The sequence below is a fragment of the Pygocentrus nattereri genome, chromosome 3 (assembly GCF_015220715.1).
Source record: "Pygocentrus nattereri isolate fPygNat1 chromosome 3, fPygNat1.pri, whole genome shotgun sequence".
Taxonomy (NCBI): Eukaryota; Metazoa; Chordata; class Actinopteri; order Characiformes; family Serrasalmidae; genus Pygocentrus; species Pygocentrus nattereri.
Window position 1 is genome coordinate 31,634,417 of NC_051213.1, and position 18,008 is coordinate 31,652,424.

The 18,008-nt window shown below is 37.5% G+C and overlaps 1 protein-coding gene across 12 annotated transcripts in view; it reads left to right on the forward strand.

The window, feature by feature from the left end:
• The window catches only part of epb41l3a (erythrocyte membrane protein band 4.1-like 3a), a 112,337-nt gene that overhangs the window by 69,716 nt on the left and 24,613 nt on the right, over window positions 1-18,008 (forward strand). For 9 of the 12 annotated variants that reach the window (XM_037536820.1, XM_037536822.1, XM_037536819.1 and 6 more), the window contains exons 9-14: window positions 3,018-3,062; window positions 5,369-5,521; window positions 5,646-5,743; window positions 6,827-7,002; window positions 13,923-14,137; window positions 17,360-17,407. In XM_037536820.1, the coding sequence (XP_037392717.1) occupies window positions 3,018-3,062; window positions 5,369-5,521; window positions 5,646-5,743; window positions 6,827-7,002; window positions 13,923-14,137; window positions 17,360-17,407 (735 nt within the window). The remainder of the gene's footprint in view (window positions 1-3,017; window positions 3,063-5,368; window positions 5,522-5,645; window positions 5,744-6,826; window positions 7,003-13,922; window positions 14,138-17,359; window positions 17,408-18,008) is intronic. The other 3 variants (XM_037536824.1, XM_037536825.1, XM_037536823.1) reach the window with 2 other exon arrangements.

An 18,008-nucleotide genomic window follows, 5' to 3' on the forward strand; every position in this document is an offset into this window, starting at 1 on the left:
TGAAATGGTGTGTAGTTTGTGTAGGTGCTCGATGTCTTGTATCTAATATGTCAGTGTTATGGAGATAAGACTGACATGTAGGCCTGTGTTGGGTGAGAGTTACTAACCGAGGTACTATGGTAACAGCCAGAGGTGCAACTACATACTTTCTGAGGTGGATGCAAACATATTATCGGTGCCCCCCCCCCCCCAAAACCCCGCCCCTTAACTTAAAGTGACTGAAAAAAAATTAAAATTAAAATCAAATATTTAAGCAGGCAAGCTAAAATAAGGAACTTTATAAACAGAATACAAATTAAATGGTAAGAGCAAAAAACAAGCAATGAGGATTTAATTTAGAAGAAATAAAATAATTCAGAATAAACTGATAAGTGGACAGGCTAAAATGTAACGCAATAAAATAGAGATTAATAATTAGAATAATAAAATATAAGCACAAAGAAAGAGGGTTAAAACACCAGGTTTATATAAAAAAGTAAATTATGGAAATAAACAGTAAAACAGAAGACAGAATAAATAAAAGGAAGAAATAAATGAAAAAAGGTAAAAGGCGAAAAGTATGGAATAAAATAAATAAAAAGGTAAAACAGAAAATTAAATAAATAAAAGGACAAAATAAATAAAAATGTAAAGGAAAACTCAACTAAAACAGTTACAGGCTGAATGTGTCTGAATGTGGCTAGAAACTAAGAGTTTAAGATGATTTAGTGCCACCAGCGAGCTGAGCTTTAGACCAGGCTACCACGGTTAGCATATTAACTAGAATGTTGACTAGCTAGGTTAGCTAGCTAAACAGGCTACTATAAAGAGCTATGGCTTGACTAATGTCACTCGTTTTGAAGTTAAACCGAGAAAATAACCAGTTCAGGGTTAATCAGGTCGTAGCTGGAGAACCAAGTTTAGCTTTAACGTTAGCTTGCTGCCTCACTGCTATCATTCATCTGGCTGGCTGGGTAATATTAATATGGCTAGTCTTAGCTAGCACTTAAACTGAAAAGGCGATCTCTTCTGATTGTGTGAATCTATTCACGGTGAAGTACGGGATCTTTGGGGAAACTATGGAAGGTTTGACCTCTATTAGATTCCTTTATTTTTGAATAAGTGCATTTGGGAACACAGCAGTGAGGCAACTTTGCTAGAACCCAGTGGTCCAACGCTACTTTCGTACCCTACAGTCTCGTTTTGGTAGACAAAGGTGACGTAGGTGAATAAAGCGAATAAACTGACCAACCTGCTGTCTTTCAACCACTTTGAGAAGCTTTTCTTCATCCCTACAACATCTTTCTCTCTCTCCCTCTTCCGTTCCCTATGGGGCGCGTTCTCAAGCGCCTGTGTTTGGGAGCAAATGACAGGAGGGTAGGGGACGGAGTGGATGGGCGCCTGATTAGTGCTGTGCTGTTTTTTGATGTGTATTATCATACTTGAACAAACAGCTCTTACAGAAAATGCAGACTAGAAATAATTTTCCGGCATCGTTTTGGCGCCCCTCTAGTGCAGCGCCCATATGCGCCGCATACGCTGCATACCCCCTTTTTGCGCCACTAGTAACAGCCCAAGGTGACCAATTTAAAAACCTGTTATTAATATAATCATTTCATGCAAACCCCAGCAGGCACTAGTATTTACAATATAACTGAACTTTTAAATGTTTGATGTGATATCCTACATTAATACCACTGTTATTGCATGTGATATAGATGCGGCTGTTGAGCTGCGCTGGTTGAACACACATGGTGCTGCAGGCAGATTTCATGCCTGAACAAAAAGCCACCTATATGGTATGTTGCACATTTAAAGACCTGCTCTGACCACAGCTTGAGGTTCAGACATCAGACAAAACAGCTTCAGGGAAAAACACTTGAGTAAAATCATGTCACATCTCTCATACATCAGGGAAAACAGACTGCTTCAAACCACCTCAGATGAAATGGCTTCAGAGCAGAAGACAGGCTAAACTAAGTGGCCTCTGATAATAAAATTGTGTGACATTTTTAATTCTGTTCTTTGTTACAGTATTAATTACAATTTTGTGGCCAAATGAAAGATGACAAACAACAATCCCAACTTTTGCTGAACAGCACATTCATGTTCTTTTATTTGACAGAAATTAAGCTTGAGCTCCTATGTTATCACTGTTTGCACCCACATCTGCTGGCACTGAAGCGGACACAAGAGCAAACAGTGATAGCTTATGAGTTAAGGCTTAAACTTGTGAACACAGTGATAGCATGTAATTTGCAGCTTTTTCATTATCAAATAATAACTACAGAGAAGGACAACCCAGTTTAACCATTTATCATGGTTATTTCCCACACAGTTATTCTAATAAAAGGATTCTTTTACTGGCACAGGCCTAACAACATCCATACCTTTCTAAAAATGGACAGCTTTTTGACATCTTCAGGGAAACTGTTTTTCCACTGTGGTGAGCTTGATACAATTCAGTATGGGCAAACAGTATCCCTCATTCAGTAGACAGTAGTCATTTACGCAAATGTGATTAATATCGGAAAAGTATAGCAGTTTCAGGGTGCAATTTGATCTACTAGGCAGAATGAAGAAAGCATTCTTCTCAAACCATATTTCATGATATAAGGCTTCAAATACAATCACAGTCAGTGTAAAAGTATATTAGATCATTCTTATAGTGCTTCATAGTCCTTGTATTAATGTATTTAATTTAATTTGCTTATAAACAGATCAGTTTTATTCACAAATTAAAGAAGATGGGACGATTTATTTTTTCCATCGTTGGCTTTCAAATTTCAGACAGTTGGCACACAATCTTCCAAATTTTCAACAATTTTATAAAAATCTGTGAGCCTTAGTTATATTTGACTACTGCTGATATAGTGTCAGGAGTTCCTCAGAAGGCATCTGTCATCCCATAAATGGTCATTGGGCGGTCTCCTCTGAAATAAGAACGGAGACCAAGCAATGATCAGCATGGAAACTGTCCCTCAATTTGGTTAGATCAGCCCCTCTTCTTTTTCCCTTTTTCTTACTGAATGGCCTAGTTGGTAGGAAGCTTCTTTGCGTGCTTGTCTCCAGCTAAAGGAGAGGTAAGGCTGCATTCGTGCTTTTATGTGTTTATCCTTGTATGTGTGTGTATATGTTCCTCCTGTCTGAATCCCAGTCTCTGTGCATGACCACGGACTGAAGAGTCCCATTGTCTGAGCTTCGGCTGGATTGGCCACAATACATGTGCTATTGTGGCCCCCTGCCTACTCTCAGTATGCTCGTATGCGGAGGTCACATTCCCCAGAGAAAGACTGCATCATAGTTCCCTGTTACATTGCTATAGAAATGCATCATTTTGTAGAAGGATTTTAGGGTTAAAGCTTCCATTTCCATCAGCTTTGTGAATCACTCATTAACCCTTAAATGCCGACGCAAAAAACATGCCTGTCATTTAATCTAATCTTCTCCGTTATTCACCTGATGCCTCAGTGCTATTGTTGCATTTGTTTGATATGTAAGTTTCAAAAACCATCCTTTCAGGTTTTTTGTCAGGAGAATAGGTAAAAATATGTGAGCGTGTATAGAAAAGAATAGGTGAAAATATGTGTGCGTGCTCTGCTGCCAATCACCATGTAAAGCCAGAAATAGTAATTTAATAAGTCACATTTGGTATTAATGTAACATGTACAGACTCAAAAATAAAGTCTGGCTTTATGTTTTGGTCTGAAATGCAATATCAACATTATACTGATGAAGATATGATGACTATAGTAGATAATTCACTTACATCCTCAGAAGAAATGTCCCTTATCACGTTTTAATGAGCTTTTTAAAATCACTGTCATCATATTAAACTGCTCAGGGAAGAGACCTGAAGCACAACTGATATTACAGACTGTTTTTCCATATTTAAAAATGCACATTTCCCCCAAATACGTCTCCAGATCCACAAATTTTGCATAGTGCAGCTTTAAACAGGAATAAGCACTTACCGATTTGAACTGTGCTTTGAATAAGCCTGCTTGCTCACTCTGAAAAAAAATCGGTATATTTAACTTTTTATACAGTGATGGGAAACATGATTGCACAGAAAGTGCTGATTATACATGCTAATACATTTTACTATGCACAGCTTGTACATTCTGTAATTCCTGTGGCAGCAGAATTAAATGAGTTGAAGGGGCATCGTTCTTAAAATGGACCGACAGCGAGATGCTTAGTTCAGCAGGGTTAAATGAGAAACATTTTAGAAAAGCCTCCATCATTACCCAGTAAACACCACATTACGGAGTAGTTTTTGTCACAATGTATTAACAACCCACTGTAGTTGTAAGTAGCATCCATTATCTTTCCCTAAAAGCCTTCCTGAAAGATTGTTGTATTGTGTAATTTTAATGTGTATATTTATTGGTTCCATTCCTAGTGACAGCAGTTAACGTATCATCACTGTCTAAAGAAAAACAGGTATCTCCAAAATCGCAACTTCACAAGAGATTGCAAAAAACCTTCTTAACTTTTAATGTAAGTTAATGTAAAGAAACAATTTTGGAGTATATCTGCTGGTCCATTCATTATGAAATTTTTACACAGTGTAAAGGACAGCTGGTGTACTGAAATGATGTAGAAAAATGAAAATCGAAAAATGGTGATACTTGTTTTTTTGGGGGTGTTTTTTTTTTTTTTTTTTTGGACAGATACACTATGCAAAGCCTGCTCATTTACACTGAGTGCTGAAAGTGTAGCAGCAAGGTTTTGTTCGGCATCCGTCTGCTGTGAAAGCTGTATCCATGTTCAGAAGGCTTTTGTCAGGTTCGGAATGCTTGAAAAAAGTGCTTCAAGTATGCACACTGCTGTAACCAGCCATATCAAAGGGAAACAGTCACGCTCTTTTATGGGCAGTCGTTGGAAAAGGATCTGCCAGCAATTTGTATGCCATGCTAATATAGCAGACAATAGAAGAATAAGGACAGGTAGGAGCTGACCAGTGACATCTACACTGCCCAGAAAAGAAGCAGATTAAGCTCTAAATTGCCTGTTGAATATGTAGTGCATTTTTCTCTCTCAGGGGTATAACCTCATGGGCTGCTCAGCAATTGTTCCACATTCCGTTTTCTTAACATTTGGACACTCAACCTGATGTTACTGCAATAACACATTGTTTTCATTTCTTTGGAAATAAAGTCATTTTACATTTTGACCAGCCATTATTAAAGACTTTTCTGACAGGCTTGATATATCACCAGATGTTTTTTGCTACCACCAGTTTTTACTGGACATTGTATAACATCAGACATGTTCTTTTGGAGCCACTCAGAAAACTTCAGTCAAGCTTTATGTCCTGTCAGTGTTGTTTTATTTTTTGGTTACAAGCTGATGGCCCAGGTTTATTTATCAAAACATTTCGCAGGATTCAGAGGGGGTGGAGATCATGCTGGGTGTGTGTTCCTCCGGCCTCCTCATCTACCGTGACCGCCTGCGCATCAACAGGTTTGCCTGGCCCAAAGTCTTGAAGATCTCCTACAAGAGGAATAACTTCTACATCAAAATCCGACCTGGAGAGGTGAAACCAATTCAGAGCTTGAGTGCTCTTATTATGGGATTTTTTGGCCAGTTTGGATGAGTTTTAATGCAGATCGCTGCAAAATATGTATAAAAAACACTGTCTGTTTGCTGTTAATGTCTAGTTTGAGCAGTTTGAAAGCACGATCGGCTTTAAGCTCCCCAACCACAGAGCAGCAAAGAGACTCTGGAAGGTTTGCGTGGAGCACCACACTTTCTTCAGGTGAGAACTACTTTTTTTTTTTTTTTATGTACACTGAAAGGTTGACTCTAACTTTTAATCAGATTTTAGGTTTAGTGACCTGTCTGACCTTTTTAAGAGTCAGTTCAGATTAGGGACGTAACAGTACAACACATTATATTAAATACTATTACATCATATGGTATTGTCATATTGTATTGAATCATACTACAGTGTATTGTATTTAGTTGTATTGTTACTAACATAATATTTTAACATATGGCTGGTATGTTAGCTACAGCTTTTGTCTCAAAATATGTACCTTAACCCCTTAAAATTTCAGGCTTATTACATACTATGGCTTATTATTCAGTAACTACAGGGACTTCAGTGTAAACTAGTTCGATTCTAGAAGTGTGTAATAAAAATTTGGGCCTGCGGGTGGGTCCATGGCCATGTTGGGCGTTAATGTCAGATGGTCTGATCTGATAATCAGTGAGCCAAGGTGGTATGACCACTCACAGATGAAGCGAAAAACATTGATTACCTCATAGCAACAGCACGTGTCAAGGTATGGGATATATTGGATGGTAAGCAAACATTAGGTTTTCGTATTTGATGTGTTGGAAACAGGAAAAAATTGGCCAAATCGCTATGGCCAAATGACTGGGTTGGAGCATCTCTAAAACAGCAAGGCTTGTAGGGTGTTCTCGGTCAGTAGTTGTGAGTACCTACCAACAGTGGACAGAGGAAGGGCAAACCATGAACCAGCAACGAATCCTGGTCTGAAGCAGCATAGTGGCTACTGTGGCACATGTAACAGAATTTTTAAATGATAGTTATGGGAGAAATGTGTCACAACACACAGTGCATGGCCATATCCTCAGACTGGTCAGTGTACCCATGTTAACCCTTGCCCATCATAAAAATTGAAAAAAAAAGAACTGGACCTTGGAACAGTGGAAGAGGGTCACCTTGTCCAAAGAGTACAGTTTTTTTTCATCATGTGGACGGCTGGATAAATGTGTGGCATCTGATGTAAAATAACCTGGGGGATGGCACCAAGTTGCACTATGTTTGGTTTATGAGAGGAGATAACCAAAACATCTGAATATTATTCGTCAGGTTGGTATCTCCAGAAACTCCTCCTAAGAAATTCCTGACCCTTGGCTCCAAGTTCCGCTACAGTGGAAGAACCCAGGTCCAAACAAGACGGGCCAGTTCACAGATAGTTCGCCCAGCTCCTTACTTTGAGCGCTCCACAAGCAAACGCTACACCATGTCCCGCAGCCTAGATGGAGGTTAGTTACATTTTTCATTCCTCATCTTTGTAAAATATGACTGTATGGTTAATTATTCAAGCTGGAATTAAGCTTAAATTAGTATATGTGCCTCGGATCAGTATATTAAATATTGGTGTTATTGAGAGTAAAGCTGAACAACTATAGTAAGATAACTGTGATTGTTTTTTGACTGGTTGAGATAAATTCACTGTTTTTATTAGTGCTGTGTTGGCACTTGTTTATCAACCTATTTAAGGAACTCTAAGAGGGAACGTTTGAGTTGAGTCAGTCTGACCACAGCACTTAATAGAAAATTCTGTGATTCATTAGGGCACTGATTTGTGGAACAGCACTGTTTGAAAATGAAGATGCTTCATTTTAATGCAGGAAGCATTCTGCTGGGCCTAAATGGAATGTTATAATTTTAAAATTAGCATATTGCAGAAGCCTAAAAGTCCAAACTAATTAATGTATAAATAATTGTGCATTTCTAATTTTGAAGATCAAAGGTTAATTAAATAGTTCCAGCATTAGTCAAGTAAAATGGGCACAGAGCTTATTTGCTATATCAGTTTAAAAAAATCATTTCTTTACATGATGAGGACCCACAAACAGTGGTTCCCTGAATATTCCAATCAGTAGTTGATCCATTTACAATGACATTATATTGATGAAGAAATTGTGAGATCTTGGATTTATCACTTAAAATCCTTTGCTTTATTGGTTGGATGTTGTTTGTGGGCATAATTCGGTGTGCTTTTCAGTTGTTTTTCCACTAAATCTTTTTTGGCCTACCAATAGCTAACATGCATTAAGGGTTCGAGCTGTTCTCTCAGACCAATGCCAAACCACGTCTGTGCCTCTGCTAATGCCAGCATGTCAGTCAGTCTCACTGGAGTTTGTGTCATTGTTATCCATTGTGTTCACATTGCCTTCATTCATCCAGCACAGCCTAGACTTCCTGTTTTATCAGCTGGTTCCAGACCTCCATTAATGTCCTCAATTCTGCAGTTTGCTTTATGGTTTTTCCCACTGAGAAGCGCTCGTTGTTGTGCTGGGGCGGTTCCTCTGATGAGCCCCGGCTTTATTTTATACCCACTTTTTTCCTCAAAACACCATAATGAGAGCAAGAGACAGAAAGACTTGCCACAGGGATTTTCAGCTTACAGTTGTATTGTAATCTCAGCTTCAGAAAGCACACTTTCCTTTTTTTCCTCTCTTTTTTAAGTAATGGACAAATTTGAATTTTATTGCGCCCCCAAGAGCTCGGCGGAAGCCAGCATCCTTTTCACTGATCTCTGGTGTGGGCTGTCACTCTTAGGCTTAAAGCCCTGGTTTTGAATGCTAATGCTGTTAATGTACCTCCTGGATTCAGTGAAGGCGAGCTCTTTTGGCATGGGCATTAATTAAATTGCCAAAGCAGAGGATTGCCTTGTTTGAGATACTGATCAAACTATTGATTCATTCTCCATTATCAGTATTTGTACAAAGCCTCATTGCCTTGTCAGTATCAGTTGCCTGCCTCATTCGTGATAAGTTCCTCTGTATTAGTGATGAGTATGTTAAACATCTTCTGCCTATGCAGTCATGTTATCATTCAGCTTAGGCTGATGTTGTGTAATAAAAAAGTCAAATCAGGAACTTACAGTGATGTGCAAAGGTCAGAGACCACTCTTAATTACTTGCTTGTAAATTCTCTTTTTGTTACTTCTTTTCTTTTCTTGAGTGCCTTGCTATCCCTTTGCTGCTGTAACACTGAGAATTTCCCCATTGTGGGACTAATAAAAAATTATATTATGGTTACTTATTGTATTAATATTGTTGTATTTATTCGACTGTCTGTTTTTTTAGCGCCTAAATGAAAATAAATGCTTGCTGATAAATAGATTTTAACATTTTCTTAGGTGCCTAAAACATCTGCACAGATGCACATGCTGTTCTGGCCGATTTGTTTGAAAATTAAGTAAATAAAAGGGTAGTCTCTGACTTTTCACAGTGCTGTAGTTTAAGATTTACCTTTAAAAATGACTTGTTTACTTGTAACATGCAAGATCTACCCAGCTACACTCTTACAGCAAGGGTCCTAAATGGTTCTTGGCTTGGATCTGCCATTAATTTGTGTAGAACCATTAGATTATTCTTATTAATGTAAGGTTTTTACATTTTAACTTCACATTCACACATCACATTTATGGTACTTTAACTTTTCATTGAGATGTTCTCTAATGAACCAGAAGTGGTTGCTCTATGGAATTGCTCATTTTTTATAGTGTATCTGTTGATTTTTTTTTTTCAGCCATCATTCATTCATTTAAATTTTAGAGATACAAACACAGAAAGTATTTTATAAGTAAGACAACTCAGACATACTTTATATACAGTGCCCTCCATAATTATTGGCACCCCTGGTTAAGATGTGTCAAAAGCCTTAAAATAAATTCAGTTTTTATTGTGGAAACATACTGTCACACTGAAAATTGTAGAAAAATGTAACCTTTAACTCAAGTAGAGTTTTAGGGGGAAAATAAAATCCCTGACTAAGAAATAATTTTTCTTCATAAAATCACCTGTTCCACAATTATTGGCACCCCTAACAATTCTTAGGAAATAAATGTAATTAAAGAATTTCTGTCACTTCTACAGTAGTTTACGAAGTTAATCAAAGTATGTAGGAACATTTAATTAGCAATTCACAACTTCCTGTTTCCCTGGGGTATAATTATGACGTGACACAGAGGCCATTTCTCTTCAACATGGGAAAGACAAAGGAACATAGCATTCAAGTAAGGCAGATGTGTGTTGACCTTCACAGGTCAGGCAATGGCTACAAGAAAATAGCCACTCACCTACACCTGTCTGTATCTACTGTCAGAGGAATTATTAAGAAGTTTAAAACAACTGGAACAGTGGTAAACAAGTCTGGACGAGGACGCAAGTTTATTTTGCCACCACGCACAGTGAGGAGGATGATAAGAGAAATAAAAAGTTCTCCAAAGCTCACTGTTACGGAACTGCAACAAATGGTAGCATCTTGGGGTCACGAAGTCTCCAAAACAACCATCAGACGCTATCTACACGCCAACAAGCTGTTTGGGAGGCATGCACGGAAAAAACCTTTTCTCACTCACAATCATAAACGTAAACGTTTGGAGTTTGCTAAGCAGTACTGGGACTTCAACTGGGACCGTGTGCTTTGGTCAGATGAAACAAAGATAGAGCTTTTTGGCAACAAATGCTGTAAGTGGGTCTGGCGTAACACAAGAGCTGAGTATGCAGAAAAGCACCTCATGCCCACTGTGAAATACGGGGGAGGATCAGTGATGCTGTGGGCCTGCTTTTCTTCCAAAGGCCCAGGGAACCTTGTTAGGGTGCATGGCATCATGAATGCTTTGAAATACCAGGACATTTTAAAACAAAATCTGGTGGCTTCTGCCCGAAAGCTGAAGATGGGTCATCAGTGGGTCTTTCAGCAAGATAATGACCCTAAACATATGGCAAGATCTACACAGAAATGGTTGACCACACACAGAATCAAGCTCCTCCCATGGCCATCTCAGTCCCCAGACCTTAACCCCATTGAAAACCTGTGGGGTGAGCTGAAGAGGAGAGTGCAGAGGAGAGGACCCAGGTCGCTGGATGATTTAGAGAGATTGTGCAAAGAGGAATGGTCGAAGATACCTCTTTCTGTGTTCTCCCATCTTGTGAAACATTATAGGAGAAGATTAGGTGCTGTTTTGTTGGCAAAGGGGGGTTGTACAAAGTATTAACATCAGGGGTGCTAATAATTGTGGCACACATTATTTGATGTTAAACAATTATTTCTTAATGTGGGATTTTTTTCCTACTGAATAAATGCACTTGAGATAAAGGTTGGATTTTGCTCTTTTTTCCATCGTGGTCCTATATTATTTAAAAAAACCCTCAATTTATTAGAAGCTAAAGAACACATCTTAACCAGGGGTGCCAATAATTATGGAGGGCACTGTATATATATAAAGAGATACTTTGTAGAGGCACAAATAGTGTCTTGTCTCCTGACAATGCCAGCAAGTCTTGCTATAGTGTTGACTTTCTGTCAATCTCTTCAGCTCAACGAGGCATCCCTCAAATCACATCGACTGTTGTCCCAGGATCTAAGCCACTTACTGCTATGAATGGCACTAAACCAACAGGTAGATACATCTGTGTGTCTACAATCCCCTAATTTTAAAACCTTGTTAGTTTGGAAGGTTGTAGATGCAACAGTCTCCTCATTATCTCTGCGTTCTGCTCCGTGCATTCTTGCACTTGGTCAGGCCCTTCTATCCCACCTTAGTTTAGCCCTCCTGCAGTGATCATCAGGCCAGCTCTGCATGCTCCTGACTGATTAAGCTGCTGCCCTGGCATGTGTGTGCTCACTGCTAGCTGCAGTTTTCCTTTGCTTAGCTCGTAATTTTTTCCTTCATTTTTTCACTTATGTCGTGCCTGAGGTTTCATATTGATCACCAGCACTGTGGTCCACGCACATAGACAGACACACACACGCACGCATTTTCTAAGTCACTCACTCTCCTGGATCTCAGTGGGGGGTTCTGGAGCCTATGTGAGCGCTCATTCAGTAGAAAGCAGTAAACACCCTGGACTCATCAGCACACGACACACATCAGGGTAGACAGACAGACATCAGGACAGACATATACATTCACACACACTCTCACACCTAGAGCCAATTTAGCATCTCCAGTTAACCTGACTGCATGTCTTGGACTGTGGTAGGAAACCCACACAGACACAAAGAGAGCATGCAAACTCCACACAGAAAGGACCCTGGTCACCCAGCCAGGGAATTGAACCCAGGCCCCTTCTTGAGGTGACAGCCCCACTGTGGTCCAGCTCTGTAGAAATTAGATTGCAGTTACGGGCAGCTGATGCTTGCTTGCTATGACTCTAGCTATTGTGACAGTGTGTTTTTATCTATGTTTGTCTTTTTAGATTTAGGATTACTATGAATGTGAATCTATCTTAAGTTGTTCTTAAGTTCAGTAACCAATTCAACATATTCAAAGGTATATTTGAAATAGTCTGTCCAGAAGAAAAGAAAGAAAAGGCATTTGAATTGACTAGTCAGCATCATTCTAAGGGCTTCCACTACAGACCTTGTAGGTCATTCAGTACTAGTATTTTTTTTTCTTTCTTTCTTTTTTTTTTTTTGATCTGATAATTTTCAGTTCTGTTTAAGTTGTTTTTGGAAAGTTGCTTCAAACATTATCTCATAGAAGTAGTCATACCTCTATGAAAAGCAGTTCAACATACTTCTGACTATATCATACAGTAAATTTATAAATATTTCACTAGTTTTAGTGATTCATAAACTTTATACAAAATGTCAGGGCTTTCTCTAGGTTGAATTGAAGACAGCTTATTAGGTCATATGCATATTAGACTGAGAGTGTAATATTTTAGTCTGTTGGTTTCCACTCCTTCATTTAGTGGCATATTGAGTTTAGCAAAGCCAGCCATGTGATACCGCTGCTTAAACTGCTCAGTACATGGAAAGCAACATCTTGGAACATATCACTATCATTTTGTATCTGAGTCTCAGAAACTGGAGAGGTTAAAAGGGAGCAGTGAAATGAGCTTGAGGGAGCAGAAATCTAATTAAATCAAGTTCTGTAGTTGTTAAAGAGCATGCATGTGAGATACCCAGATTAAAAATGAGTGAATTAGAATGTCAGTAGCCTGGGATATCACTATCTGATATTACTTTGGAATAGTTATGTTTCTTTTTGGCTCAGTCTGTTTGTACTGTACTTTACATAGTCAGGCCTTTTAAAGAAGTGAAACATAGTGCTGTAAAGAACTACAGGGAATTTCATTTCAAGGATGTAATATTTAAAATAGACCACAGCATCAGGAAAAAGAGAAAAAAAATGCTTTTCAGAGTTCCAATCTTATCAAAAAAAGGATTTTAAGGATAACATAGGTAATAAAAATGTAGATGAACAAAGAAAATTTACAGAGGTATGCAAAAGTGTGTACACCCCTGTTTAAAATTCATGTTTTGTTGATTTTCTAATTGGTAATTGTGTTTTATGGAGTTTTTTATTTTCTTTCAATAAAAACTTGTGTTCTCTGTAGATGTGTTCACTTTTTGTCACTATTTTTATCTTTCATATGAATAAAACATGTCATTTGACCAGGGGTGTTCACTGTAAGCCTGAAATAGAGCAGTACTGGAAAAATGATCATAGTTGACAATCTTCACCTGAATTCTTAAGTTTCATTCTTAGAATAAGGGTGGTTTAATAACAACTTTTTGAGCAGTATTTAACATTTCTTTTAGGTCTTTCCATCTTTCCATCTATGTTGCTCTCCTTGGTGTCAGAATTGTTCGACTGCCATTGACTCTTTTCACATAAATCACATTGCTTAAATGATTTCACCACTGCTTTATTGTCAGTGGAACTGAAATTTAAGTCTTTTTAGACTAGTTTAAAAAGTATTCTAAACTGTTATTCTAAGAAGGTTGTGAATTATGAGGAAAATGTCTGTGACTCAGCTCCATATTTCAGCCATTACACAATCACTGTATTATTGTGTGACAGTGCGATATTGCTTTTGATTCTATTCAGAGATCAAGGCTAATATCTGGAAATAAGAGCTGTGGTTTTGGATATGTGTTTGGTATGGTAATTTACCCTTGCTTTGATTCTGTTCCCTGAAACCCTGCAGGATTGGAAATGAATGCAGGATGGCTGTGCTAGAGCAGATTGCAATGTAGTGGCATCAGCATCCATGCTTCAAACACAGTGAATATTGCAATTTTTATGTAATGAATGAAAATCTCACACAGCTCTGAATGACTGTGTGTGTGTGTGTGTGTGTGTGTGTGTGTGTGTGTGTGTGTGTGTGTGTGTGTGTGTGTGTGCGTCGGGGGGGGGGGCACACGTGTGTTGCAGAGATGGGCACTGCATTGTACGGAGCTGCAAAAGGCATCGCAATGAGTGACCTCATCACCACAGTTACACCAGAGAAAAAGGCAGAGGAGAAGAAAGCAGAAGAAGCCTTGGTGCTTGTAGAAAACGTTGTTGTGGTGGAAGAAGAGGACGAGACAACAAGGGTTACAGAGGTTTCACAGCCAAGTCCACCAACTCCTGTTCAACAGGACACAAGGGTATGTGGCCTTATATTTTGGTGAGAACTTTGAAGTAATAATGATTAAAGTGTACTTACTGGTGTTGATTTGCATCCTGGATAAAGTGCAGTCTGTAATTAAGGGGACATGGACAAAATCTTTGTCAGGATTGAAATGCAGAATATCAGGGTACTTTCATTCATTTTGGATGAAGCACAAAAAATGGCCCCTTTTTAACCTTTTTATATATGATGTCAATGGATGAATAAGTGAATGAACATAACAAAAATATATTTGTCGGATTTCCTCTTATCTTTCACTTTCTTGCTAAAAAAGGACTAGTGATGCAACAACATAACTTAAATGGCCTGGACTCACCAGTGGTTTTACTACAAACTTCTATAACCTAAAAATAACTCAGGTTTGAGCTAATTTGTCTTTCATTCCATGTAAGCCTGAGATTTTAAGGGGTTAATTTCCAGTTGATCATAATAAGCCCACCTAAATCTACGTAAACATGTTTATCATATGGACAGCTTTTAGTGATGTATCTTAAATGAAGACTAATGTCTCTTTAAAAAGAACAGTCAAGCTTAAATTTTTATATTAAAAAGTTTTTAAAAAGTTATATTAAAAATGAAATGAAGAACAGGAAATGTAGAGTTTGTAAATGTAAAGTCTGGACTTTAATAAATATAGAGCTGCATTTTATTAACCATGGTATTAAATTATTTATGGTTTTCAAGTAATAACTATAATTATCCAGATGATTGATGATCATAGTAACATAGCTAAACATAGATATTGTAATATCTATAAATCTATAAACATAAATATTGTAATATTTTACAATAAAACATGCTTTTTAGTTTCAGTGTAGCTGTTTTATCTCCCTTGGAAATGGCATTTCTATGAGGATTGGTTTCTTTCCAACATAGCTAGTGTGTCAGTGACAAAATATCTATATTCAGCTATTCATTCAGCCGTGTAGACCATAAGGCTTAATGCTGTTATCATCCTGCTAAGAAGACGTTTTGACAGAATCCCTGCCAAAACACTGCAGCTCTATATAGGTGCGATATATGCCATAGCAATACAGCTAAGCCCAGACAAGTCTCTTTCATCTGACCTAGTGAGGCAGAATCAACCCCTTTGTCTGGGCCAGTTTGTCCTCCTCTTTCACACTCTGCTACCCTTTCTCTCACTCCTTTCATCCCTCCTACAGTCACCCCCATACGTGTTCAGTCACTTACTTGTCTAGCTTTGTTAGAGTGTGATGGGGAGACCCAATCATGATCACTGCTCTGGCCCAAGAGTTCCTTTGGCTTAACCCTTTAATGCCAAATGCAAGAAAAAAGCTATTTCTGCTTTTTAATCTACTCTTCTCCTTTAATAGCATGATTTTTTGTGTAGTTTCACTTTGTATTTTGATACATAATCTTGTTAAGATTAATCTGCTAGCATTAGTAAATAATTTGATACATTATTTTCATGCAGAATTTAACCAAAAAAATTATAAACCTACCATTTTAGCAATGAAACAAATGCATAGGAACATACACTGTGTCCAAAAGTTTGTAGACACTTGCTTATCCAACGTTACTTCTGTAAACAAGGGTATAAATAGGAATCTGTCTCCTTTTACTTTAGTAACAGTCTCTACTCTTCTGGGAGTACTTGGAACATTGCTGGGAGGGTTTAATTGTATTCAGCCACAAGAGTATTAGTGAGGTCAGATACGGATGAAAATCCACTCCAGCTCATCCCAGAGGAATTGGATGGAGCTCCATCATTCCAGAGAACAGTTCCACTGCTCCTCAGGCCAGTTCTGGGAGTGTTATACCCTACTCGCTGACATGTAGCATTGGTCATGGTGACCTTAGGCTCATGTGCAGCTGCTCCAGAGCATCTCATTCTGTTAACATTGATTTTCCATAAAAATGGAGGTCATACTAGCCGTGTTTGCCAAATTAAACACCTGTGTCAGTAATGAGGAAACCTTGAAGTAACTGAATTCACAAATTCTAAGGAGTGACTGGACACTTTTGGACATTGTGTACTTCACACTTCAGTCAACTTTTACTGTTCTAATGATGAAACAAACTAATAATGAGTGATCAGAGATCAGTTTTGAATGCTACAACATACTGTAATTTGAATATATGCAAACAACAATAAATTAACAATAATTAACGATAATAATTTTTTATAACAACTGTAAAATCATATAGTGATTTTACATATGCCAATGTGTTTGTTTAGCAATTTCTAAACTTCTTTTCATGGCAGCCCCATATTATTGGTAATTATCCAATGACTGGTCTAACTAATCAGTGCTTCTTTATGTGAAATCAAGTGTAACAAATTTATGTGATGGCTGGGGGCACCCAGAAGAAATCTGTATCTGAACTTTGTTCTTAGCTCTCAAGATATCAAGTGCTTTTTTCAAAAGATTAAATTCTTGCTACTTCTTTGCATGTATGTTTATTTGCATCTGTTCTAAAGATGGTGTATTTACAAGCAAAAGCATATTATTGCCAAGGTGATCCATTGTAAATAACTGTTTTTTACACAGTACACTAAATGAGTGTTAAAAGCACAGTAACTAAAGCACTAAAACAAATATTATTCTAAATAGAAAATGGTAATGTAAAAAGAAATCTGATGTTATTAGTATATAAACCTGTGCAAATATCATGATCTCAGGAAATGTAGGAACTGGGCCCTTTAAGTTAAATGTACGGTCTATTATATCTTTATTATATCATAGCCGTTCCCCTGAACTGGTTTTAATTAGTCAACATTCAGATCAGCATCAGAATTGACAAAATCTCCACTGTCCCAGAATTTTCATTTTGGTCCACTGCTTATTATCAGAAAGATAATGGTTCTTCAGCTTTAGATGAGGTAAAGTCAGTGTTGTCTGCATGCTTATGGATGTGACGCGATATTATTAAACAGCATAACATTGTCCTAGAATAATGTTAAAGCAGTGACCATCTAATAGTAGCACAAGCAGATATGACATGCTTTTACATCATGGAGCAATTCCAAGAACCACCACTAAGCCTTTGAGTCATCTTTTATAGCACGCACTTCTAATTTATTAATGGATGTAATGCAATTAGGTCATGCCTTTTACTTTGTAGTCCCAGCCACTATGATTTCAGCTTCATAATTACCTCACTTTGCCTCATGAACTGCAATTTTCTTCTTTCTCTGTTCATGCTATCAAATGGATGTGTGCTTTTTGCACATTAGACTGATTTCACAGACACTGCTATTGATGGTGAATTAACAGCCACTGAGGTTTGTAAAATAGATTCATTATGCTTACCACTCCTGTCACGCTCTATTTTTGTGCATAAAATATAAAATGTATTTATTCATGCTGGGAGTTTTTTATGACATTTTTTGTTGAAGTAGACAGTAGCATGATATTTAAAATAGTTGCATTTGTTTGCTTTTTATTCAATGTATTGCTATTAACAAATTACATCTGTGGCTTTATATAGTTGTATTTGGTTGCCTGTCAAATTACATGTCTTAATTACATTGAAGTACATATTGAATTGAAAGTACAATAAGTCATCATTTACAGAGAACAGACTTCTTCACATTTTAACACATTTAAGTACTTACTGTTTAATTGTTGAATGTAACGGAATAAGGGAAACAATGTGCAAAAGTTATGGCACATTTTATTTTTACTTTTTGTCAAACTCTGCAAATAAACAGACATTGTGTACAAAAATATATATTATGCACATTTGTTCTCTGTAGAGGATGTGTTAACAAATTGACAAAACAAATAATCTGACCATTGGTGTTTAACCTTGCATACAACTGTATATAAAAATCAGTGAATATCGGATATTATAATGCATTTTTTTTCCATGTTGTGACATTT